The sequence below is a fragment of the Dicentrarchus labrax genome, unplaced genomic scaffold, assembly GCF_905237075.1.
Source record: "Dicentrarchus labrax unplaced genomic scaffold, dlabrax2021, whole genome shotgun sequence".
NCBI classification, from domain to species: Eukaryota; Metazoa; Chordata; class Actinopteri; family Moronidae; genus Dicentrarchus; species Dicentrarchus labrax.
The window spans coordinates 3,682,899-3,708,832 of record NW_026136703.1 but is presented as its reverse complement, the minus strand read 5'-3'; the positions used below and the strand labels follow the sequence as shown (position 1 = coordinate 3,708,832).

General features: G+C 39.6%; 1 protein-coding gene and 2 long non-coding RNA genes across 7 annotated transcripts; 2 read left to right on the top strand and 1 right to left on the bottom strand.

Annotated features, from left to right (window-relative positions):
• Positions 1 to 446: 446 nt before the first annotated feature.
• On the bottom strand, positions 447 to 18,332 carry dglucy (D-glutamate cyclase). 5 transcript variants are annotated; one of them, XR_007884297.1, is made up of 15 exons: positions 14,859 to 15,076; positions 13,769 to 13,922; positions 12,210 to 12,296; positions 11,355 to 11,508; positions 10,852 to 11,002; positions 10,576 to 10,698; positions 10,241 to 10,483; positions 9,379 to 9,496; positions 8,573 to 8,715; positions 8,332 to 8,431; positions 7,748 to 7,896; positions 6,492 to 6,611; positions 5,670 to 5,830; positions 4,372 to 4,595; positions 447 to 702 (listed from the first exon to the last, which is right to left on the bottom strand). XR_007884297.1 is itself a non-coding variant. In XM_051396286.1 (15 exons), exons 2-15 carry the CDS (start codon positions 16,045 to 16,047, stop codon positions 4,434 to 4,436), a joined length of 1,941 nt encoding a protein of 646 aa, XP_051252246.1. In that variant the 5' UTR covers positions 16,048 to 16,054; positions 18,230 to 18,332; the 3' UTR covers positions 2,161 to 4,433. The 5 variants fall into 5 exon arrangements, 3 of the variants coding, with proteins under 3 accessions (XP_051252246.1, XP_051252247.1, XP_051252245.1); XR_007884296.1 differs by lacking the exon at positions 447 to 702 and adding an exon at positions 2,161 to 4,263; XM_051396286.1 differs by lacking the exons at positions 447 to 702; positions 14,859 to 15,076 and adding exons at positions 15,972 to 16,054; positions 18,230 to 18,332 and having other exon boundaries at positions 2,161 to 4,595.
• A 2,045-nt stretch (positions 18,333 to 20,377) lies between these two features.
• Positions 20,378 to 22,119, top strand: LOC127361575 (uncharacterized). The gene is made up of 4 exons (XR_007884302.1): positions 20,378 to 20,458; positions 20,633 to 20,722; positions 21,173 to 21,293; positions 21,464 to 22,119. It is a non-coding gene; the product is annotated as an uncharacterized LOC127361575 (long non-coding RNA).
• Positions 22,120 to 22,642: 523 nt separating this feature from the next.
• Positions 22,643 to 23,555, top strand: LOC127361576 (uncharacterized). The gene is made up of 3 exons (XR_007884303.1): positions 22,643 to 23,001; positions 23,208 to 23,314; positions 23,405 to 23,555. It is a non-coding gene; the product is annotated as an uncharacterized LOC127361576 (long non-coding RNA).
• Positions 23,556 to 25,934: the final 2,379 nt, after the last annotated feature.

Below are 25,934 nucleotides of genomic sequence, written 5' to 3'. Positions count from 1 at the left end.
GTAACATTTTCACGTAGATATCACATAATAACAAAGTAACATCAGTCTGATGCTAAAAATCTTTCCATTTTCTTTTCAAAGATAACATTGTTCTTCTCATTGGTCTGATATACTTGCATCAATACTTCTTATTGACATTTTTCTCCTCCTTTTTATTTGCATATTTGGTGTTGAGGTAATCCAAAAGTAATGCAACGTAATCAAGTTACGTACTAATACTTTGATATTATGATACTTGGATCAGGTTACTGACTACATTTTTGACAAGATAAATAGTACATTGTTGTAACAAGAAAAGTTTCCTGTTATGGCGTGATGAGTTTGTTTGTCATAATAAAATAAGAACATCCCTTTATAATGCCAGCTCTATGTTTCTTTTCCTGGTGTGGCAGCAGTATGCGTCTGTAGATTATATTGTATTCACTAACAACGACCACGCCATCGAATGTATGAAATAAGAAAGGTTTATTGCACATAATGAACAAATGTGAACCGATGTGGTATACTGAGGGATGAGGGATGAGGGATGAAGTGATGAGAGATGGAGGTAGGGTCGAGGAATGAAGGTCGGAGGAATGAGGGTCGGAGGAATGAAGGTCGGTTGGGGGGTTTGGCGCGATGTAAGAGGGAACTGAGCGGGTTGCGAGACTCTGAGTGGGGGAGCTGTCTCTCCGTATCTCTTGTAGAGAGCCCCAGCTGTTCCTGTATTTGGATAAGTGAGGGAGAGAAAAAGAAAGGGCTTGGGTGGGAGGGATGTGGAAAATGAGTCAAGGAGGGAGTGAACGGATAAGGTGTGCTTGAGTAAGTTTTGAGCGGAAATGAGATGATTGCAGGTCTCTGTTCCTGAACCTAGTTATAAAACATCATTTAAATGAATCAATTTGGCATCAAGGGCAAGAAAGCTACTCGTTCTCCCTTTGTCATTTATTGCATTTGTAAAATACAGAGGGGTTAGAAGGAACATCACGAAGGGAAGTGGAATCACTTATTAAAATAAAAAATGTTGAGTGATAGTTGAGCCTCAGTTTTTTCCTCTTCATGAACCCTCTGATGATGCACACAGGGTCGAGAGGGTTACTTTAAAAATGTAGAAGAGCTAAAATCTAAAACAACTAGCACACTGTCCAAATTAGAGGCTAAATGTCCCTCTTCCAACTTATCCTGGTGTGTGTGGGGGGGGGGGCATTTCTTATACAAAGATTTGCCAATGAGTCAATCCTTAGCTTTGTGAGAAAACTGCGGTATAAATATAACTGCTGCCCACCAGCTGACGAAGAAACATCACTGGAGGAGTTCATTACTTCATTACAGATCCATTAGCTTTAAGGCCCATTACGGTCTTTCAGTGACTAGATGTTTATGCTTATGTTTTAAGAATTCTAGCCAAGTCTTACCCCAGCTCAATAAAAGGAAATGTTATTATGTTTAAGAATATTTTGCTTGTTTCTTAAAAGGCTGTGTGTGCATTCCATGTTTTTCTCACACATTATTACCATTTGCCCACTACCTGATTCCCTATGAATGTGACGGTCTGCAATTTTCTTGGTATTAACATTACTTCAGTCAAAAAAGAAATGTGAATGCAAGCCAAGAAAATCATGAAATCCATTTCCCCCTTCAGGCAGGGTGGAAATAAAATGACTGAAGCCAAATGAGAATATTGCTGTGCATGAACTCCACGGATGTAATTCTTGTGCTAACCCAGAATATGATCATATGACTGACAAAGATATATCTTTTCCTGCTCATGGAAACCATAGTTATTTCCTGCAAGTGACATCTTAAAATAACCAGCTGGAATAAAAAGCAGTCGTGAGGACTCTTCTCACTGAACCCTAACCTCAGTTGGGCAGCTGAGTGTTTATTACAGACTGAACCTCCTGTTGATACCAATGACACGAGGAAATTAATTGGAAAGGACAGGTCAGATCAATGTTGTCAAACTGGATTAGTTGTGAAGCACATATAATCAATGTAACTCTTGGAGAAATGATTCATGTTTGCAGGTATAAATATACCACCCAAATTCTGGAAAAATTAGTTTATAAGGTATGACATTGTATAACCTCACTGTTACTAGTAAAAGTGAGGGAGTTACCCACGGCTCAATATAGGGTCCCACATTTTTGTGCATACATACAGACAACTGTTAGGTCACTGTCTTGTTGAGAAAGTTTATTCACCTGCTTATATCAGATAAACAAAGTTTCATGAAAACATAGTTTCATTTTTCATTTAACAAGGAAAACATTTCCATCATTCACTAATAAAGGCACCAGTCGGAATCCAGCTCAACTGCTATAAAAGTGCGGAAAAAAACACAAAAAAGGCTTCAGATTAGTGGCATTATTATATTCTCAATCTAAAATATGGTATAATCTGTACAAAATAATTATTTTTTAATATTATTTATTTTACAACAATATTCAACAATGACTGAATGTCTGACTACATAAACAGACCCTTGGACTGGGTGGAGCTTTGGTAAGAAGTATATCATTTTGTAAGGTGTATCACATTCATTTTTTATTAGTAACATCAAATATTTATCAAATATGATCATTTCAGTAAGAAAAAAAAAAGTTTTTTTTTTTGCTAATATCCATCATAACATCCATCAAGTTTTCCGGCACATTTGGAGGAGGAGTTAACTGAACAGCTGCAGGAAGTAGGAGAAGCCTGGTTAGATCAGAGAATATAATATATTGGATTGAGTTCTGGTGAGAGCCTTGTTGCTGTACCTGCAGCTGAACCCTGAGCTCTCTGCTGGCAGAAATAGTTTGAGCAGAAATGTGAGTTTTTTTCTACACTTGTTTGCAGTATCTTTATGCTTTTGCTAGTTACATAAAAGCCAGATAATTACTCCTGATACATTAAATTGTTCGTTAGTTTAATGAATACCTGGCACACATGTCCTGTTTAGATATAAAACTAGCATTGACTAACCCTAACCCTAACCCCCCCGACTGTGTCTACAATAAACTACAGTTGAATACATTGGATCCTTCTGGTGTCTAATTGTTCCTGACTGCTCAGCCAGTGTTAACCGTAGTCTCTGAGAGTCAACCTCTCATACAGTCCTGAATAGCAATATTTCACACCCCTTGAATTTAAATTAACATTAACAATAGCCTATTGATGAGGTTTGTGCTAAGCAGTGAATACATAAACAGTTTGAGGCATTGTGGACAATCCTTCATAAATTCAAATGACCAAACTAAAACACATCTATTTACTGCATTACAAGCAGTAAAAGGTATTTAAAAGGAACGACTCAAAATATAAAGTGGTGAACCCAAGTAGACGGCAAAAAAGTATTCGAGTCATCCAGAGTGTTTGTCTCTTTTGCTTCTGCATGCATTGACAGATTTATACATCTGGAGATCAAGGCCACATAATGTGCATTTTAAGTTAGCATCCAACTTGTTAAGCAGCCTGTGGAATGTGCTCAGTTCCTCTGTCTCTGCATCCCACAGGACTTCCACATCATTAGCTATCTAAAATATGCCTCAATATCAAGATGTGTTTTGAAAGTACAGAGGAACTCTTTGAAAAGCAGCCGGAGGTTAGCTATCATGCATGCTAACATCTTAGATCTGTTCGTTCTGCACATCTTTAATAATAGACAGGGATGTGTGTCTTTTGTTCTTGTTGGGAAGACTTCAGTAGACTGGGGCCAGCCCACTAAACACAGTCTGTCCCTGACTTACTGGTGACATTACACCATTGGTCAGGCAAGTGTTGGAGTTTCCCCAATAGTCGCATGTTGGTGCCAGGGGTCAACAGGGTATAAGGTGTAGGAAGGATTAGTGTTGATATCTTAGTTGGCGTCTATCTCAAGCAAATGCAATGGCCAGATGAGCTCCAAGGAGCAAGAATGAAACTGCATATATAACTGTTCAACACTAAATCCCTAGCAACGTCACTGCGACTGCCTTGGTGCCACATTAGCATTGACCAACCAACTTCTACCAGCACCTGGTGATGTTCAAATGTCATGGAGCCCATTTCAGGGACAAATCTGTGCTTTAACCATTAACCATTAACATGAATTACTGTCAGCAACAATACAATCATCTTCTGTTCTTTAAGGTATATTACTTTAGTAAGTATTAGTGAGATGGACGGAGAGAGGGTGAGAGAAAAGAGAGCTGCTTTTACTTGACTCTACTTTGCTTTGTCACTGGTAGCCAAGGAAGAGGGCTGAAAGGTAACCAAGGCAGCATCTCACACAGCTCTCCTTTCATTCTCTTTTTTCCCTGTCTGCAATTTGAATAGAGAGGAAACAGAATTTCAGCGATTGGCACATTGATTGCCTCAGTGTGTTTCATTCTCAGGTTTTCTATGGCCTCAGTCTCACAGATAATTCACCTAGCTTCACTTGAGCTGTGCCTCTTTTAAAAATACTGCAGAGAACAGACGGCTTGAGTTGATCACAGGTTTGGAGTGGTGGCGCCCAGTGTGACCTTCAGTAGTCTAGTGATGATGTCGGAGTGCGTGGGGTGAAAGGTCAAACCATCCACCTCCATGGCCAGGTGACCGGTTTTCCCGCTTCTTATCCCACAACTCATCAGAGTGGAAAGGATGGACTCCTCCTGGAGGAGAGAGAGAGAGTGTGTTAATGGCAGTGCTATGTGCAAGAGGTATACAGTTCTAAAATTGAATTCTGAAATCTGTCTTTAAGCTGCAGTCTTTGATTATTTTTGGCCATTTGAAAGGAACAAATTTAGTCTTTGTGGTGAATGTGTTAGCTAACAGTGGCCTGTTGCCACATCCAGTAGACAGATAATTCCATTGTAGAACACCTGGCAGATGTCTGCTATCTACTCTCCTTTTAGCTCTCTTTTTGGTCTCCTGAGGAAAATCTATCTCATTAGCTGCTAAATGCTCCACTATGCCCATGTCTGTCTGATGTCGGGCTGAAACACTTTGCAGTTAGGTGATCATTTTCAGAGGGTTTGTCAATTTGGGAGACACTTTTCACATTAAACATTAGATCCAAAAATATTGTTGCAACTGTTAGTTACTAGGAAATGACAACATTATTTATTTAGTCTTTATCCTGTTTTTTGTATATAAAAACTATATAGATGGACCTGAATTTTGTTTAGGCTTGGACATCTGATTATGTAACTTGTATTTTGAATCAGTTTTTATTAGTTTGTGGTGTCTTACAAACCTGTGTGGACCAGGCTTAGACCATTTGTGTGCACTGATATTCTTTAGTGGATCATAGCGAACATGACAGATTGGTTATCCATCCAATCTGTCTGTCATCGTCCAGATGATGATTGAAGGATCATATACTTGGTAAGGAACTGGACCTAAGGTGATACTACTAATAAATAATAGATTTTAAATAAATAATATGGATATTTGTCTGTGTATATTGGATTATGTATGTAAGGTGGACATATACATATACAATATTTGAAATGATTGTTTAGTGTTATTTAAATGTATTTTTATTTTATACATATTTTCACGCTGAATTATTCAGACCGGAGACTGAAACTCCTTGTAAATGAAACTGAAATGTTTTTGATGTAACAAAATAACTAAATGAAAAAAAAAAAACCACATAACCTCCATCTTGAATATTTCTTTGCTTTCTCACATCCTGTTTTTGAGATGTAGAGAATATTCAGAGAGGTGTGTGTGTTTGTCACCTTGGCTACAGATGGCAGGTTAGCAGTCCACTCCTGTAGCTGTTCAGGACGGGTTGCGTGTTCCAGTCCCAGTCCCTTCTTCAGGTAGCGCTGGTGGGAGGGGCAGGTGTGGAGCAGGTAGAGCCCACAGGCCACAGCATATCCTCCCCAGTTAGACACTCCTGCAGGAGGAAGGGATGTGGGTGAGGGTGGGATTTGAATGAGAAATTATTATGGTCATTAACCAATGGAAATATGTGAATGAGTCCAAACCTGTATTTCTTTAAATAACTCTAAAAGCAGGAAATGTATTGACAACATCCAGTAATGATATCAGATGTCAGAACACTGCCAGTCTGGGTGGAGTGAAATGACGCACTCAACAGACAAACTCAGGTCAGATATGGACTTAAATGTTCCCACACACACATTGCTACTAGTTCCCCTCACTTGTGTGTATCTAGAAATTCATCAGTGACACAGACAGCTGAATATGTTATTTCCTCATTATTTCATTTTGTTTGTTTCACTTCCCTGTATGTACAGATCAAATATTAGCATGTACAGATTAGCATGTACAGATGGCATAGTTACTCCTCTGAGGAACCTTCTTTCCTTCTTTTTGGTCTTTGACCTTGACGAGGGCTGTCTCAGACTAAACACAGAGTGTGTGTGTGTGTGTGTGTGTGTCTGATAAACTGTATTCTGTGTGCATTTAGTATGTATCCATACCTGCAGGAGTAATCAACAGTGACGTGTTAAAAGCATTTCTGTGCAGTATGTATGCAGCCATAACAGTATAATGTTTGCTTTGTACAGCTAGTATAATGACCCAGTCCGTACCAGCAGTGATGGCGTAGTCAGCAGGAACATCACATGCTACGAGACTCCCATTGGGCATCAGGGTCTTCACCCTTTCCTTCACTTTACCCATTCCTAACTCATTACCACCATCACCGATTCCTACAGAGAGAGAGAGAGAGAGAGAGAGAGAACATCCGCTGAAGAGTATGGTGAGCAGCAGACATGCTCATTTCATGCATCACATGTGCAGTAGTGCTCCAGAGCACAGCACTGTTACAGATGGTATTAAATTATATTGTCAATTCCCTGCACACAAAGCAACACCAGCTTATTTGTTGATCTGTTAAATGTATTTGACTGTGTAGACCATGAGCTGGTGCTAAATAGTGCTAAATAGTGCTAAATAAGTGCTAAATAAGTGATAATAGCATATGGGCCACAGCTATAAATTGGTTCAGGAATTATCTACAGAGCACACACAATGTGTTTTTACAGATGGTCTTAAGACTGTTTAGACATTTCCAAGGGTGTCCCCCATAGATCCTATTTCATTTGTTATATTCATAAATAATATTGTTAAAGGTCTGGTGAGTAACATTTATTAAGATTTACTGGCAGAAATGGAATATAATATGCATAAATAGGTTTTCATCAATCTATGATCACCTGTAAATAAGAATCTTTGTGTTTTTGTTACCTTAGAATTAACAGTTTTTTATCTACAGTGAGTGACCCTACAGGTCGCCATTGGTGGAGGTCGCCATGTTTCTACAGTTGCCCATAAGGGACAAACTAAACACTGGCTCTAGATATGGCTGTTCGTTTATTTTGTGTGTTCTGCGGCCATTCCGCTTGAAAGGGGAGGGTGAAGCGAGGGAGTTGCTATCAGAAACTGCACCTCTAGAAAATATTTAACCCTACACACTGGTCCTTTAAGGAAACAGGGTTGGTAGGATTTCTTTAAAAATGTAATCCAATGAAAAAGTGAAAGCATTTTGTTCACTGGAGGCTGTAAGATTAGCTATGGTTTCACACTGGAGACCAGGGTGGTGTTGTGAAACTCATGTTGTAATGTGTACGCACTTGTTCTTTATATTTAAATGTATTTTAAAATTGTAATCCTGTTAATAGTCTAAATGTAACTGTAATCTGGTTACATACTTTCTTCTCACGAGTCAGTTTATGAGCTGCAGTATTGCAACTGATTAGAAAAGATTTGAATAATTCACAGCTCTACTGGGTCAGGCTGTATAAAATATCCACATGGCTGATGCATTATGGCTACACTATACTACCTGTAGTAGTAATTCCTCGTATATCCTTGGCAGCAATAAACAAGTCATCAATAGGATCCACCAGATGTTTGATGTTCACTCCTCTCATGTTGTAGTAGTTTCCATCTCCAGCCCGTCCACTGCGCTCTATTGCCACAAGGTGGTCGTACCTGGTGTTACAAGCACATGAAGCTGAGAGACGCACAACTCGACAGTCTATCAAAGATTTGCAGATTAAATGCTCACTAACAGGCAGTTTTCTTTGTATAGGTGCACAATCTTACTGTACTGCACACTGCTTGGATTTTAACACAACAATATATATCAATAGCTTACTATAACTTGTTTCTGAAGTGCAAAATCAAACAACAATAAGGATTTTAGAAAGTCTATTCTACATTTATTCTTATCACAGATTTGAGCTGTTGATGTAGACTTACCTGGACTGAAAATTTAAAAACCAATGTTTGAAAAAATGCTAAAATAAATGCACTAATCACTAACTAACCAACCCAGACTTATCTAGAAAACCAGTTGTAGTGTAAAATTGTAAAAATAAAATGGCTTTATTGTGTCCTCATCCAAACTGTGATGAGTCAGCTAACCTGGGCTTGCTGGGGTCTCCATGGTGACACAAGAAGTGTAGTGCAGAGTCTGGGCCGCGGTCTTCAAATGTGACCAATGGGACTGCCGATTTTAGCACACCTGAGAGTGGAGTTACAGAGTTATGAACCCGAGTAGAAGCTTTCTCTTTAAAAATGACACAGATTTCATTAAACAATGAAGGATGAGAACAGGTACGTTTCTTTTCAGCTCTCACAGATTTGAATGAAAACTCTTTCCCACCTTTCCTCACAGCTTCGTCAATGATGGCTTGGTTCATATCCAGGGCTCTCCTGTCCGTCACCATTGTCACCTGTTTCCCTAACGACAGCAGCATGGTTGCCATGGCAATGGCTCCGGGTGGGCCATCAGTCTCATCAGGAGGGCTAAAGGGTAAATACCAATAACAGTAAATATTTGGGAGTTTTATAATTTCACGGGACTGGTCCAAACTCAGCTTCCTGTTTCAGCTGATGTTCACAGTTAAGGCAGTGTGTTACCACCTCTGGTTGGGGCAGACTCACAGCTCCCCTATGTGCTATACTAGAGAGCAGAGGTTTTCAAAGTGTTTTCATTGTCATTTGATAACAACAATTGAGCCTGATATTGCTGTTTGACATGACTTCAGACTACACCAAATACAGGAAAAAGGTCTATCCAAAGGAATTAAGTATGAGTTTCTGACTCTGGGAAAGTGCGAAGACAGCCAAACTATTGCTAGACTATTTACTAGACTATTGCTAAACTATCTTTTTAACCAATCACACACATTTAGGCTATTCTGTATGATTTCCTTCTGGTAACTACTGTAATATTTCTCACTTCCATTCAAAGAACATCCTCTGAAGCAGTCTGGATCCCCCTGGAGAGTCCTGCCTGCCACCTCTGCTCTATAGGCAAACCTCAAATCACATACTGAATAGTTAATTATGTTTCAGCAGTGTCAGCTGAGCTGCAGACAAGTGTAAGAATATTAGTGTGAGAACAGCTGCACGAGTGTGTAAATATACCTGTGTGTCAACTGTATACATATATGTGTATATGTGTACCTGTGCTGGTAATGTGTGGGGAAGCCGGTTGTTATGGCAACAGAGGATGCGTGGGAGAGTGCCAGACAGGAGCGCAGAAGTTCATCCTGAACAAATAAAGCTCTAATCCCTCGTTCACCTGGTGACAGAAAGTGACAGACACACCATGAAGCAGAGCGTTTAGCAGCTTTACTGCTAATAACCACAGAGGCTCTCCCAGTATCTACCATCTATCTGTAGCTGGACACCATCAACCTTCATCAGTTCACCTAGATTTTCTGGGTTCTTAATTTAGTAGCTAGCAAAGGTTTATAACTTTTATTTTTTTGTTTAAACTCTTATTGTTGTATAAGCTACACATTTCATATGCATAATGTTATAAGGTAAGGCAACAAAGGACTGTTTGACAAACAGCAAATACAACACAGAGCTCTACAAGTGGGCCAGAGTTAGATCAATCTAAATGAAGTTACCATTGGACATATATGCCTAAGTGTTATTGCCACAACTGCAGCATGAATATTGCCACAGAGTGTACTTGTTTAGCTCCTGTCTGGTGTATCTTAGAAATGTTGCCAGATAATCCATTACCCCCGTTCATATACGTCTTCTCTTTTCCTTTACTCCTTCATTCAGAGAGAGATTCACTCCTTGTGTCTACATAGTATAATAACATTTAGTAATGGGCTGCCCCCTAAGTCAAAGAGCCCCTGATTTTGATCTCATTCCAGTCGGTCGAGTGAACTCTTTTTCTGCTGTGTCATTGTACATGGAGCACTTCTACAAACTCAATGTTGTCTCTAAAAATCTGAATGCATAGCAGAACGATACAAGACTGGACACATCAACAAAGGGAATAACATCACGCTTTGTACGGGTTTACCCGGGTCCTCTCCAATAATCGTCTCCAGCTGCCTGATGGTTGCCACGGCCCTCTGAGATGCCAAACTGTACATCAAGGGATTTTGGGACACCAGAAAGCAGCGGGGGATCAGTTCAAGATTGCGATCCGTGGCGGGCCGGTCTACACTTTCAGATGCTGAAGGCATGGAGGAAGAAGGGGAGGAGTCTGGGATGTCAGTCAGGAACATGCAACCTGGTGAGTGACTGAATGCCAAAGAAGGCTCTGGAAAGAGATAGAATATGAAGAATGAATGGATGAAAGACTGTGAAGTCATTGAGAAGATAATGGAGTGAATACAGAATCATATTGCTCACTGCTGCTGAGTATTGCCTCTATAGAAGTCACTCCACAGGCCCAGAACACTGTGACATCGCCGGGCTGCACCTCCACTCGGTCCCCATAGTCTGGTCTGGACAGGTCCTGTATGCCTAAGAGAGCTACACACACACACACACGCGCACACACACACACACACACACACACACACACACAGAGATAATGGCAAGTCATGTACTGGTAGATTAAGGTTATTATGCTGTGTAAAGCATGTGTGTGTGTGTGTGTGTGTGTGTGTGTGTGTGTGTGTGTACCTGGGTCTCCTATGTGTACAGGTGCTCCATGTGCAAGAGGGTTGAGGTGAGTAACCTCCACAGCTGCATCCAACATGGCAGCTGGAACAGGACGCATAGTGACCACTAGAGGGCAGCTGAACACTCCTGCAGGAGTACAGGGAACTGCAGTCTGGACACACACATACAGTATGGTTTACTCTGAACTTTTAAATTATATAACAGACTATTCTATATTATATACTTTTCTTTAGGAAAGGTTGTCTGGTGTGCAATCATTTTTTCTTTATTTTATGCAAATTGGCTAAAATTTTTCACCTCAGGCTGTAGGAACCTGTTATTGTAAAACATAGTCGATAGACATAATCATTTGGCCAAGATACACAAGTACATTTGACAAAACAAGATGCACAAATCTTACAGTGGTGTGTGACTATAGTTCATCTCTACAGTCTAATATACTGTAATCATACAAAGGTGTTACAATTGATCTGCTCCACATACTGTAGATATTCGTAACATACCCTGTACATGCTGACATTTGTGCCTTGCTCCACGTTCCTGACAGGGACTCCAGCGTTCTTCAGTCTACCCTCAAAGCCAAAACTGCAGCCCAGATAGAAACACACCATGTCTGACCAGCGGCCATGATGCACAGCCTGCAGCTCTGATGCAATCCTGGGAGCACGATAAAAAGGAGTGAGGTTGGTGTGGATCACAAAATCATTCTTTGATTGCTTTGGGACGTTATTATTGCAATAAAGAATTACAATAAATAAAGAGTATAGAAAAAAAAAGTCTGCCAGCTGACTAAATGGTATTGCAGAGTCTGTCCATTATGAAGAAATGCATGCTTAACTATGAAGGTTTTGTAGATGCAGTATACAAGTATAAATGAGGCTTAAAATCCTAAACCATTAAACATGATTAACTATCTCAATCTGATTTCAGCTCGACTCAATCCATTTTTCTCATTCACCACAGGCCTACTGACATGGCCAGATTAACCCAGGGAAAGACAGGGGACTGGGCCTTCTTAAAGCCCCTGTTTGTGCTGTGTGTGATATGTAGCCATCAGCCCTACATATTGTACATACATAGTGCATGCTATGAGATCCCTTTGATGCTCTGTTGGGTAGTGTGTTATGTAATTATTAACTGAATCAATGTTAGTGTTTAATTACAAGCACAGTCATACAGGTGATACTATTTTGTTGCTGTCAGGGTTACCTGAGTTTACCCAGGTAGAATTATTTATATGCTGTATATCTTTTTCCACTGAGTTATCCTGAAACTAAAACTCTTCATCATAGTTTCCTCTGCATGTTTGACCTCAACCGAACCGCTTCTAGTGCAGTGCTCTGTCTTTGTTAAAATACCTTGGCTGAGTGCTGTAACTCTGCAGACTGGAGACTGTTTTCACCAGCCGACCCTCTTCATACACACAGTACTGTGAGATGTCAGTCCTGAAGACACAGAAACACACAAACGCTCATCAATGGGTCATGTTGCAAGATTAAAGGGAAGATGTGAAGTGGAAGGATAAATGCACAAACAAAATTAGTTTTGTTTATAATTTTCATATCTAATGTAGTTGGATGTATGTACAAATAACAGATGAGAAACGAGAATATTTTTTGCAGTAGGATGTAACACTGCTTTTACGTAGGTTAGGCAAATTCATTGGGTGGCAGGTATTTCTGCAAGGATTGGGCTGCACAATTAATCAAAATATTATTGAAATTGCAATATGGGAAAGTGCAATAGGTTAAATTGCAAAAGCTGTCATTTATATGTATGAAAATACAAAAATTAAATATGAATCACTTTAAAGAAATCGCCTCAGAGCAGCACCAGCTTCTCATTTAGAGCAATCTGTGCTTGGGTGAGGTTAGACAGGTAGGTCACCATCAACAGTCATTGATGGTGGAATTGAGCATGTTCTCAAAGTCCTCGGCGGAGATGGTGGGCACCAGGTCCATCAGGAAGCAGCCCACGCTGTCTTCCGCTGTGACTTTGCCAGACATGTGACATGGTATGGGCCACCTTTATAATCATAATTTTAATAGTTTTTTCTGTAAAAATGATATTAATCATCAATCATTTTGCAATATCTGGTCAAAATAATCACAATATGATGTTTTTATCACATCGTGATACCTACAGGAGGATAAAATGGCATAGTTTTCAAAAGCGCGTCAAAGTTTCCAAATGTCCAATAGCATCTCGCTTGATGGCAGCTAAGAGGGTCTTTGTTATTTGACACATAATAATTAATGACATGATAACAACAATGTGTATTGGGGGAACTAAAAATGGACTTTGGCCAAGTAGATTTCTTACCCAGAAAAAACTAATGTTGAACCCTGGATTGTAAAGCACCAGTAAGCATTAGGCGCATTGGGGATCAGTAAAAACAGTTGATATATCTCTGATAATACCTCTGTACTGTTATGTGCTTTGAGCAGTATGCTGAGTACTGTGTGCAAACTATTAGGTCAATGTCTTACATTTGATTGGTTTGTCTCTATCCCATTAATGTTTAGAGTACAGGTGCTGCTGATATCATGTTCAAAACAGTTCAGCTCTAACATTGGCAGGCAGAAGACGAGAGCTATACAGTAACAGAGTGATAAACATTAGTTTATACAGAGGTCAATTATTTATCACAAGGAACAAACAGAACTAGATCACCTTCAGTCTTCTTGAACTTACTGAAGAGACTTTGACTTTTTGGATTCTGGTCAGTGATTTTTCTTCACTAGACCTCTGATAAAGTGGGAGGCACAGAGTTTCTGACTGTTTTGTTAAACACTGCAGGACTAATGTTTAAACTTACTGTCACACTGGAGCAAAAGGAAGAACAAATATAAATACACAATGTCAAAGATAATGGAAATCTGTGGCTCAGTGTGTGGTGTATGTGTGTGTGCTCTACCTTATATCAGCATTTTTGGCAAGAGGCTGACAGGAAGTCTCTCCTGATTGGCTGCGATAAAGGAGTGGCAAGGGGGCGGGATTTTTGCGACAGAAGGCTTCAAAGTCATTGGCCAGATGATTGGGCAGGACGACAACGTTAGCCTGCTGGTAACCTGACACACAGATACACACATTTTATTATGCATGTTATAACAGAAACATTTACCATTCGCTCCAGTACAAGAGTCCAGCTTTAAGTCTCCATATGCAGTTATCAGAACATGAAAGTGCCTTCAGCTATTTGCAGATGACAGCCTTCTTTTTTACTGCAACAAATATGTGAACAGGTTGGGAAGGGCTCCTTCGTGCATCTTCCAACAGCTTCAGGACAACAAACTTCCAAAGGAAACAAAGAAGCCTGCAGCACAGTTTGGTCTGATTGATCACTATATCCTGAAACTAGTACATGAGTCAGATAATCTGTGGAATAATCAGGTTCAGGCTCCTCCTGGTGCTCCTAATGGTGTTTTCAAGAATCCACTGGACCGAAGGAAAATAACCAATCAGAGTCAAGAACAATAGTTGAGTGCTGAGTCTCATTTCCAGGTCCTCAAATATCGATGCTTTTCGACCCAGAGATCCGCAATTGAGTCTGTAACTCAAACAAAAGGTTCCAAAATGTGTGTGGACATTTCCTGAAACACTTTGAGAATCTTCAGTCAAACTTAAGACTTATTCCCTCACTCTCTTTTAGCAAACCCACTTCTCTAAATTATTCACTTGTTTATTAATCTTTCCTTTCTAAATAGAAACCTGGCTTCCAGCACAACTTCCTGTACTACTCCAGGAAATATATATGGAATTTCAATTTGAAATTTAAATTGTTTAATCTGTGATTTGTGACTATGCTTGGTACAAACATACGCAGACAAACACAGTCCTGTAGTTTATAGATGTTTCTAGAAAATAATCACAGTCTTGGTACAAAATAATTAACAATTAGAAAATAAATAATAATATATATATTTTTAAGATTGAAGGTTCCACAAGTACACCAAAAATAACTCCAGTGTGACATGCAGCCCTATGGGTGATCCACTGCCTCTTACCATTAGCTAATCCAGTCGTGGTTCTTATTCTGGGATCTTCCTGCCTGATCAACAGCCTCAACTCAGCAGGACTCATAGAATTAAAATTATTTGACCGCTCCATCACAGAACATACACTACCCCAACAACTACCACTACTACAACTTTCTCCTATTCTGCGGACAAACTGGTTTCTGCTCTCAGGTTCTTGCTTCTGGATCAGTGCAACCCGCAGTGGCAGCCCTGCTGGCTTTTACAGTCCAGCTACAGCATCCGGTGACTGCAGTGGTGGAGGAGGACTGGATATCATTTGGCCAAACTCGCCTATCAAAGACTCTGGTCTCCTCTTATCTGTTAAACTAGAGTTAATGTTCAAGTAAAGAAGGCTTGGATGTAGTTAATCTTAAAACGGAGAGGTTCAAGGTGGAAGAGGAGGCAGATAGGGGTAAAGGGAGAACTGTTAACAGAGGGGAATATGAAAGAGGGTTAAAAGAGAGACACAAAAATATGTATATAAGAGAGAATGAGAGGGTGAGGTTGAAACTTTGGGTCTAGTGTTTGACGATGTAAAAGTGCAAAAAACTTGTGAATTTCAAATTAGGTAACTGTTAACCCGTCCTCTGTGTCTCTCAAACACAGTACACACAGAGGGAAATACCAAACTGGATTTATCATTCATACATTGGTCTATTTGGCGTATGTGACACATAAGCTCACTCTCTCACTCAGTTTCCCACTGAACTTGGTGAAGACATGGGACACAATTTAAAATCGTACTATACATTTCTATATTTTACATTAACATTGAAACTGGCCAATGTGTAAAGGAAAAAGGGACAAGGGCAAAGAGTAAGGAAGTGCTATAACTCGGTCTTCTTATATCTAAATCATCTGAAATAATATTCTGTGCTGTCCCACTTAATATCAGTTAGTCACTGGGAAAACCTGTTGAATGAGCAACTTTTAAATTTTTCCTGAGTAGATTTTAGACATGTAATTTTTCTTGCAACATACCGAACCCTTAAAAACTCATCTCTGAAGTGCTTGCCTTACTACCCCTAACAGGCAATTCCATACAAAAGGAATATGTATGTAGTATATGTATGTATGTATGTATGTATGTGTGTGTTTTACCTGAGTCCATGGCAGACTTACAGATACTCCTGAAGTATCTGAGGGAACGCCTGGCAGCTCTTACAGCAGTCCACATGCTTCAGCTAAAAACAGACAAGAGTTTTCAAAATGTGAAAATATTATTTTACTATAAATATTTTACATTATTTCCAGCCAATGCTATATTTACGGAATTTAAAGCTGTCTGTTCAGCCTAGTGAACCACCAACTTTTAATGTTTTTGGACTTCGACTCCACGAGCAAAGGAAAGGCAGACAGAGAGGAAATAGTTGCCTAGTTTGTGTTTCTGCCACGATTTGGGGATTTAAATTAAAGACTAGTAACTATTTATTGTTAGACCGACAAATCAGCCAGGCTGATATTTCCGTCTGTATCAGTGTATCTGTCCCACAATAAGTAACAAAAAAATTGCAGCCATAAATGCCAAACTAGGTTTGAGGTACATAGTTTGTCCAATAAAAAAATAAATTGGTGAGAATAAGAAAAACAAAAGACAAAACCAAATCTAAGGGATCTATATCAATAATGTTCTTTTTTGATGTGTATGTTGTTGTAAATAAAGAAGCTACAAGCTAGTTCAGGCAGTCAACTCAAGCTGTACTGCTACACAGATGACATGTCTCACTCTCCGTAATCACGAACCAAACACACCCTTCCAATCTGGTTGAAGGTTTTTGCTCATCACTCCCCAATGTCTCTGTGTAAACATATCTGCAGGTCATGAGGTCAGAACTATGTTGTACTGCTGTAATAAACATTTCCAAAGTGACTTGTCTGACTGAACTGTAAAATAAGACAATGATATATTGTTATTGTATTGTCAAACTCCCAAATATCAATATCAGTATCTGCCTTAAAAATAGTACTGCTTTATATTTTTCACATAATCTCACATTGGTACAGAATGTACATGCATGTTGACAGTCAGCTGTAGTGTTTGTGGTGTGTTCAAATGCAACTGACAGATTAAATATACATTAAGTTATAACAATAAACAATGCAACTGAATGATGTCAGTTCTGTATACTGTACCCCGCTTAATGCTAGCATAACCCAATGTATTTTTCTATTTGATTCATTCATAGAAAGTCCCATCTAAAACAACATCTTACTGGCTAATATAAGATTGTAATGCATGGAATAATGGAATTATACATGATTTTTCTTTGTATTGATATCTGCATTATATATCAGCCATTGGCCGTCCTGCTCTCTAAATATCTGCATGGGCTCATATCGGTCGACCACTAGAGCAATTTCACAATGAGCTCCCTGTACGTTATTCACAACAATTTGAAGGACACAGACACAAACAGACGTCAACGAGGGCAGCTTCTCAAGTCTGATAATGACTTCAGTGAGACTGACCTCTGACCCGTGCACTCTTGAGGTCAAAAATCAATCTGATTCCCATTTTTTGTTCCGTTCATTTCAAAGTGTGTAGTTTGTTCATTTTTACTGAGTTATGCGAACACATCCCAGTTCACACTGGCCTATGTGAGGGTCATTCTACAGAAACCTCCACTTTTGCAATGTTACCTAAAATTCTTTCTTTTTGCAACATTTAATGGATGAAAATGAAGAGACAGTGCACTTCCCATGGGCCTTTCTTCATAGATATTCAGGAAGTAGCACCTCTCAGCATCTTTGAATGTTACTGTAACACATGAGTGAGTGCATTGGCAGTGTTCAGCAAATATGACAAAAAGTTATTTTTATTAAAATTACCTACAGCAGCTTTAAGTCTCATTTGTTTGCACATGCGCTGAACACTGCCAATGCACTCACTCACTGTGTTACAATAACATATTGAAGGATGCTGAGAGGTAATTGGAACTGTGTCACAATCTACTTATAATAATAATAATAAAGTAAAGCGGAAGAAAAGGCCTTTATGGAGTTCAAACTTTAATGTTGCTACAGTGCCAATGAAACAGTGCAGTAGTATGTGCTCTGGTCTGGTTTATATGTGCAAAAGGTCAGCTTCTGACCTCAACAGACAGCCGCCATTACCTACACAGTAACTGGCTACAAATGTATTCATTTCATTAAAAACAGTGCAGTGTTAGTTAGCTTAGCCAACCGAATCATCTGTGCAGCTCACTATATAACCGAATACTAATTCTAAATACTGGGCTATATGCTAGTTAGCAAAAGAGTCCTATCTAAGAGAAATCAGCCAGTATTTCAGTCGCTACGCAGTTCTGTTGGCAGTAGAAATACGGGCTGACATTTAGCGCGGTTTATCCAGGTTTTACCTTACAAAGGCTTATTTCAGTGTCCTGTAGGAAAGTTGACAATCTATATAAGCAGTCCAATGACATGTTTACAGGCGGAAGCGCCACACTTTTTTGGTCTTGTGGCGGGTTGCAACCATTATTTATAAAGTGCATAGCGCCACCTACTGTACCGGAGTGTGCACTATGAGCTATTGTCCCGACTTTACATCATTACGTCAATAAAGCAGTATTAAATGACAATAATATTTAAATAAGCCGCTAAATTAGATGATATAATCCTATCTTCTTCAAATATTCTACAACCACTGTCTGTGTGTCCTGTACTCCACTGGTTCTCAACCTTTTTCCTTAAGGGACACATTTCCTATCATTAAGTAAACTGACTCAGTGACATATTTCATAGATATTTCATATTATATTCAATAAACCCAAACAGTGTTCTCAGTAACTGCAGGGAGTTTGTGTAAAACAAGTGATTTGGATGAATTTTGAGAAGATTATTTCCTGTTTAGAAAGGACGTTTTATATAATTCTCTGTTTGGTTTGTTGTCTGTTTAATGTATTTTTCATTATTTTTAACAATCATACAGACCTAATAGGCTTCTTTTTTGTCAAATTCAGAACCACAACTGTACTTGATATACTGTTGTTCCTGAATACGCAACCGTAGAAATAGAAATACTGTACATATATTCAATATCTGTGCCTACAAAGTCCCGTTCCCTTCCTGCCTCACCAATCTTCTGAACTAGTCTCATCCTTCCAGATCATGGTTTTACTTCAGTGTTCGGGATGCAGCTCCTGGGACTGTGGTTCACCATTTTTCCTTAAGGGAGACCTTTTTTTACCATTTGTTAAACTGATGATCCCTAAGTGATTTTATGTATATTTCATATTATATTTAATGTGCTCTCTTCAGACATGGTTTGGGTTTACGTTTGGGATGCATGATTTCAAAAGGTGTAACAGTGTCGAACTGATGGACATTTTCTACTTTAAAGTGAACTGAATCAGATGTGACTGACAGTATATGTAATTACACACATTACACACTAACTTTTGTTTAATTATACAATCAACATGGTGGGAAATGTTACTAAGAAATGAATATACTGTATTGATCAAAACATTATAAATCTCTACACACACTTTTCTGTCCATATAATTATTCACATCTGGTGCACACTTACTGTTGGCTAATAAGCTCACATGGTGAGATATTAATTAATTAAAATCTCTAATCACTTAAAAACCATGTGTGCAGCAGCAGATCGCTTAAACTTTAAACTGGGAGGTCATATACAGTCAGAGTATTAGTTTGAAGAAAGTTCATCATTACGCTCCAAAATTTGAATAAACCCGTTTATATTGAACAGGAACATTCACGGGCACGTTACTCTTTAAACAAACTTGAACGCAGCGGAGACCACAGGCGCCATATGTGCTTCTCAGAAAATACAATATTTGAAAATGATTTTTTTTTTATTTGCAGAGAGAAGGTGGTCAAAAGACTGGAGTCCCTCTATAAGTCTGTGTAAAGATGGTAAGACATCTTTTTATCTATATTGTTTCAAAAGTAACTCCACATATGATACTGAAAACATGTTTCCTGCACAGATAACATATAACTTTTTATTTTTTATTTTAAAACGTTCCTGAGATAGTGGCAGCCAAAGTTGGGGGAAAAATCTTCCCATTTGGCTCCTTTTATCTGGGAGTCCACTCAAAAGGTATGTTTTCTTTCCTCAACTGTAAGAGCACCTCAGGACTGTGGCAGCTTGTATTTCACTGTGACTTTAACTAATGTGATTCACAACATGTGGTCAAACTGGGTTCATTCACAGTGGCTCAGTACATGTGAAGCTGCTGTGTGATCAATGGGATTGGAATTCGATCTAAACTTCACCAGTGACACTTTTTATTGAAGGGTCACACAGCGGAGGTTCATGCTGAAGATAGAGCTTCAGAGCATAGGGACACATTTGCACCTGCATTCATAGAGAGAGGACTTCTTCACCTCCTTCTTGGAGAAGCTGAAGGCTCAGAAGGAGGCCACAGACATTTTCTGTCTCTCTGTCTTAAAGTTCTGTCTATGTGTCTCTTCATGGTGGTTTTTGTGCTCCCTTATTTTCTACATGGATTTAGTCTTTGCCCAGCTGGCACAGAGGAGCATTCCTGACAATCTGGATCTACTCAACAACAACTTGTTGAGGAACTTAGATTCACGCTGTGTCAGGAGTCTCAATGGTAAGCATCAGAATAAAGGATACAATGCTGGCAAACGCTGCAGTATTAGTCCCTGACAGCTGTACTCAGGAGAGCTGTTGCCATGTATGACTGCGTACCATTGTGTGTAATTGTGTTAAGCCTTTTTTGCTGTGACTTTCTGTATCAATCTTTTTATTCTTCTGTTCTTTGCAGGCTACAGAGTCACAGTGGAGATCCTCCGTCATGTGCCAAACGTCCACACCTTCAGGCTGGTTCTGAGAGCCACCAAGCTGTGGGTCAAACGTGAGTGAACACACACAGCCGCTTAGAGTAGGCTCACTCAGAGACTGCAAATATTTGGAACTTGTCCCTTTACACCAGGGCTGCCCAAAGTGTGACCCATGGGCCAAAGTTGGCCCACATAAGGTTCAGTTTGGCTCTAAATTATATTTTTCCCCCACCAATTAAAACTATATTTAAAGAAAATTGAATATACATCTGTTTATTTGTTGTGGGGTAAAATGGGCTTTAATTATGTAAGATACCTAATTATAAATGTTTCTGAGCACGACATGGAAAGTGACACTTTCAGTCAATGAACTGCGACTTGAAGCTTCCTGTCTGGTGTCCCGGGGTAAGTCCTCGGCAGGATTTTATCAGAACTACAGGCTACAAATACACAATCAGTCAGTTCATTAGCACATTAGCTCAAAAGCACAGGTGAGCTGAAAATGCTGTGTTCTGCATTTCCAGATGAATCCAAGTGACCGCACGCACATAATGCCCATCATCCCCCCAGCGTACCCGTATCAGAACACCAGCTTCAACGGGTCTCCCTCCACCTTCGCCATCATAACGGGGGCGATCGAGCGGGGTATGTAGTCATTCAGCTGACATCCAGCGAACGCTCACCATGCCACCTGCATTGTCACAAAGCTGACTGAACGCAGTGTTACTGCGACACTACAAGGATTGTATTGTGTGAACAAAGTTGGGATTTTGTTGAACTCCGACTTTAACAAGCTTTTCCATCCTCATTCACAGGTCACACCACTGCCTGATCGGGCAGAAAGAAAACTGACTGGTCCAAACAGTTTGAGACTTCTTCAGGAGCTACTAGTATGTATTAGGCTGCTGGAAGATGAAAATGTGCATCGCCACGTTCAAAATACAAAACATTTACTCTGTATTCCTGATAAAACTGTCAAACTGTCTTCTTCTGCCTTTTCTGATGATTTCATTGATTGTCTTAATAAAGATATGGATGTAGTGGGTTGTAACAAAGTAAAGCCTGTGGCTCTGATTCTGTACCACTGTACCCTGTTGTATCTGAACCAAATGATGTAATTGACTGGTTGTATATTTCTGTGCTGTATGTTTATCTCTGGATTCTGTGGACTTGTTTTCAGTTTGTTTATCGTGAATTAGCTGCTGTTTATTTAGTGAGTGTTGCTACTTCAGACTCTAATGCAACTGATTTGCTTTTGTTATGTACACTGACTCACATGGATTCTTGAATGCCTATTATGTAATCAATCTGCCAAAAGCTTTGTCTCTGTTTGCTGTTATTATTTTATTGGGTGACTAACTTCACTTTGTACTTGATTCCAACTGTTGAATGTATTATTTAATGAAGCTGTACACTGGCTTTTGTTATTTGAACTGAGAATGTAGACAGAAGTGGATCATCTGTTTGTGTGTGTGTGGATGGAAACTTCACATTGATTGTTGTTCTTTATTCCAAATATGGACTGAAGCTTCTTCAAGTGACTGAAGAAGTTGATTGTTGGAGCTTTGAATCTGTTTTGAAGCTCTTCATATGTGCTGTCTGACTTCCATTTGCTGTTCCTGGACCAGCCTGGAGTTTCTGTTATTTCTATTGTGTGAATACATCTGTCTCTTCATTATCTTCATTACACACACAGTGTCCTTGATATGGTGACGATGTAGTAATCAGCCTGAGGAAGACGTGCTCGATGTAGTGAGCAGTCGTGAACAGTTCCTGATGCTGATTTTTAAAACATTTAAATCATTAAACGCACAAACGCAGATTCATTACAGAGGATGCTTACGCTTTCACACAGCACAGCTCCTGTCTTTGAAGAGCGTTTGATTGCTTATATTTCAAGTTTATAATGATGTGATGAAGACTAGCTGCTTTAAATATTGATCAGAGAATTCTACAACTATGACTATTGGTACAACAGGACGTGATGAATGTAATCATATTGCAGCCTGTATACAATGCTGTGACGTTTATGTGTCTCTTATGTGTGAAGGCATTACATGCTGCTGTAAGCATCTTCAGACACAGTACACAGAGCAAAGACAAAGTCACAGTGGAACCAGTGGAGACATTTTTGTAGACAATCTTGCCTAATAATGCCTGTGGTTCACTCTGAATGTTTGATCTCCACCTACTGTGGGGCTTTCTTCAAAATTATGTTTTGTTGACTTGTTCAGGGCTGGCCTGGTGGAGTCTAAAGTCAGACTCCTGGTGGGAAATCTTGAGAGACTTCTGGACATTTCCCTGGCCCATGTGAACCTACATTCCATCACTGGACGCACAAAGGCCAATAAGAGTAAGGACACAAGATTTTATGGTTCTGTTTGAATTCTGGCAGGGAGTCCTCTTGTATTGTTTATTTCTGATATGTCACCCTATAACTCTCATGCAATATATTTACTGTTAGTTTGCAGTACAAAGTATTCAGACTGGCTTGTTATTTTGGCGCTTAGATGCATTTTACTTTTTCAACTCATTGGCCTGTATTTCTGTCTGTTTTAGAGGGGGAATGGGCACAACATGGCTAACTGGACTCCTCTTTAATAACCAGGGGTCTAAAACCATCAAAGTAGACCTGACCACCTGCCTCCTCTCTTTCATGGACACGAGTATGTTTCCTTTGTCTTTTAAAACTTCAGTGCAAGTGGAACAATGTTGTGTGACAATAAAAGTCCTATTTTTATTCTGTGCTGTTACAGTCTATGGCCTAGCAACGAAATATAAGGTCTATGAGAGAGGATGACCATATCCACCACATATGCCAGGAGGGAAGGTTTGAGCTGGACGATGCCTAATGCCAACGCAGAAGGGTTTTCAGTCCGAAACCGACACCCACAGCGAGCCACCGAATCTCAGCCACAAAGAGAAAAGGCTGCTCTGACTCTGGGATCCAGCTCAGAGGCTCAGAGCTGACCAGGTATGCCAAACTGTCCCATGCTTTATTAGTTGGAATAATGTCTAAATCATTGGGAAATAATGTTTATTCACTTTCTTGCCATGACTTAGAGGAGAAAGTTGATACGACTCTTTGTCTGTATTTTAAATATGAAGCTACAGCTAGCAGCAGGATAGCTTAGCTTATTATATCTGCTTATATCTCATTCTGAAAACAATTTAAAATGACTGTTATGGAGGTTTATGTGCTGGACTATCCTATTTTTACCCACTGTGCTTCTGTACAGATAGAACATTCAGGACCAATGGGGTCCGACAAGGTGGAATCCTGTCACCTGTTCTTTTCAATCTGTATATGGATGATCTTTCTAAAAAGTTGGTGGGGATAATCTTCTTAACCATCTGACAATATATCGTCCTGTCTACTTATAGCGCGGGTTCACAGCAACTACTACGAGTCTGCTCAAGTCATGGTGTGCACACATTAAATTGAACTTTTAACTGTTATCATGAAAACCAAGGATGATCAGAACCAAAGTTTTCCTTCATTCTTTAAGGCAGGCTGTGTGTTGAATGTTGCGAACAAAGGAAGATGTGTGGTGGATTTATGTGATGATGACAATGTGCAGTATGTACGCACAATGCTGGCACACAAACTTCATATGTGAACAGGTGATGTCAAAAGAGCCCTTTTTAGAGCCTACTGTACTCGGCTCTATACTGCCCACTTGTGGTGCAGTTATAGTGTTTCAAAAATGAAAAGGTGGCATATTATGATGCATTTAGAGTCTTTTAGTCGCTCCCAAAATGGACAAGTCATGTTTGTGATAATTAATTGAGTCAAAAAATGCAATCATAACAGCCTCAACCCAGCCTACACAAAGTGACACAAGGTGCTCCTCTTGTCTTGGAAACACTGGAACAAATGTCTGTAAGTGTTTGAATCCCTTTGGACTGCAGTGCTTTTATATTTCTATGTTGTTATCCATGTATTGTATTTTGTTGTTTTTAATGGAAATACTCAACTGAAATAAAGTACATCACTTGAGTAAATGTACTTAGTTACATTCTACCACAGACAGTAACAGGAGTCTGTGACACTAAGCTTATTGTATCAGCTCGAGATGTCAGCTCTACAGCACAGCCTGCCAAACATGTCTGGACCAATGGAGACCTTCACAGAGGCACCTTCAAATACTGTGAATGTATCATTTTGGAATAAATCTAAGAGCAGGCTGATAATCACTGATACATTTCAGTGAGGAACTTGTGACAGATGGCATAAAAGTGTCAGAGCTCAGGAAAAACAGCACTGAACCCAAAAGCATTACAGCAGCAGGCCACAGGATGACTTCAGTGATATTAATAGCAATATGCAGGTAGGCAGGTAGACATGGAGGTAAACATATACCGGTCCAGGCAAAGCAAAAATGAACAGTCCAACAAAGGAACACAGGTTCAAAGTAACCAGGATGGACTGACACTGAAACAAGAGACTGAACACACAGGCGAGGAAAGATAATGAGACACAGGTGAACATAATCAGGACAGGACAGACAATCAAAACTGGAGGGAAGACCGACAAAGACAGCAAGTGAAGCCAAACAAGACACAATAGGACGAGAATTACAAAATGAAACAGGAAATAATAATAACCCAAAACCATGACGACAAGAAGGTCAGCCTAATTCGGAAGTGTGCACATGAATGTAAACAAATATTTTCTTTTCTTGATCTAAGATTCATTTCTAGTTTGTGTAGGATACAGACCAAAAAGAGTGACTGTGAGAATGTGTCTAAGCAAATTACTATGACCTAATTCAAGTTCTTTTGTCCCAGTGTCCACACAGTGAGACAAACACAGATGCAACAAGCATTGGAGTGGATCCTGGACAGAAAGGAAAAACCCTCGATTATCAATTTCAATTCAATTCAATTAAATTTATTTGTATAGTGCCAATTCATAACAGAAGTTATCTCAGGACACTTTTCAAATAGAGCAGGTCTAGACTGAACTCCTTATAACATTATTTACAGAGACCCAACAGTACCACCATGAGCAAGACCTTGGCGACAAGGGCAAGGAAAAACTGCCTGTTAAAAGGCAGAAACCTAGAACAGATCCTTTGGCTCTAGGTGTGTGGTCGTCTGCCTCAACCAGTTGGGGTGAGAGAGAGAGAGAGAGAGAGAGAGAGAGAGAGGTAAATTTCCAATCCTGTTTTGCCTTTTGATTGACAGGCAGCTGACCTTTAACCCCTGTGGCTTCAGAATGTAATCTTTAGAAAACAATTTATCAGGAGACACAGTGTAGGGATTTGGTTTATTGATAAGATT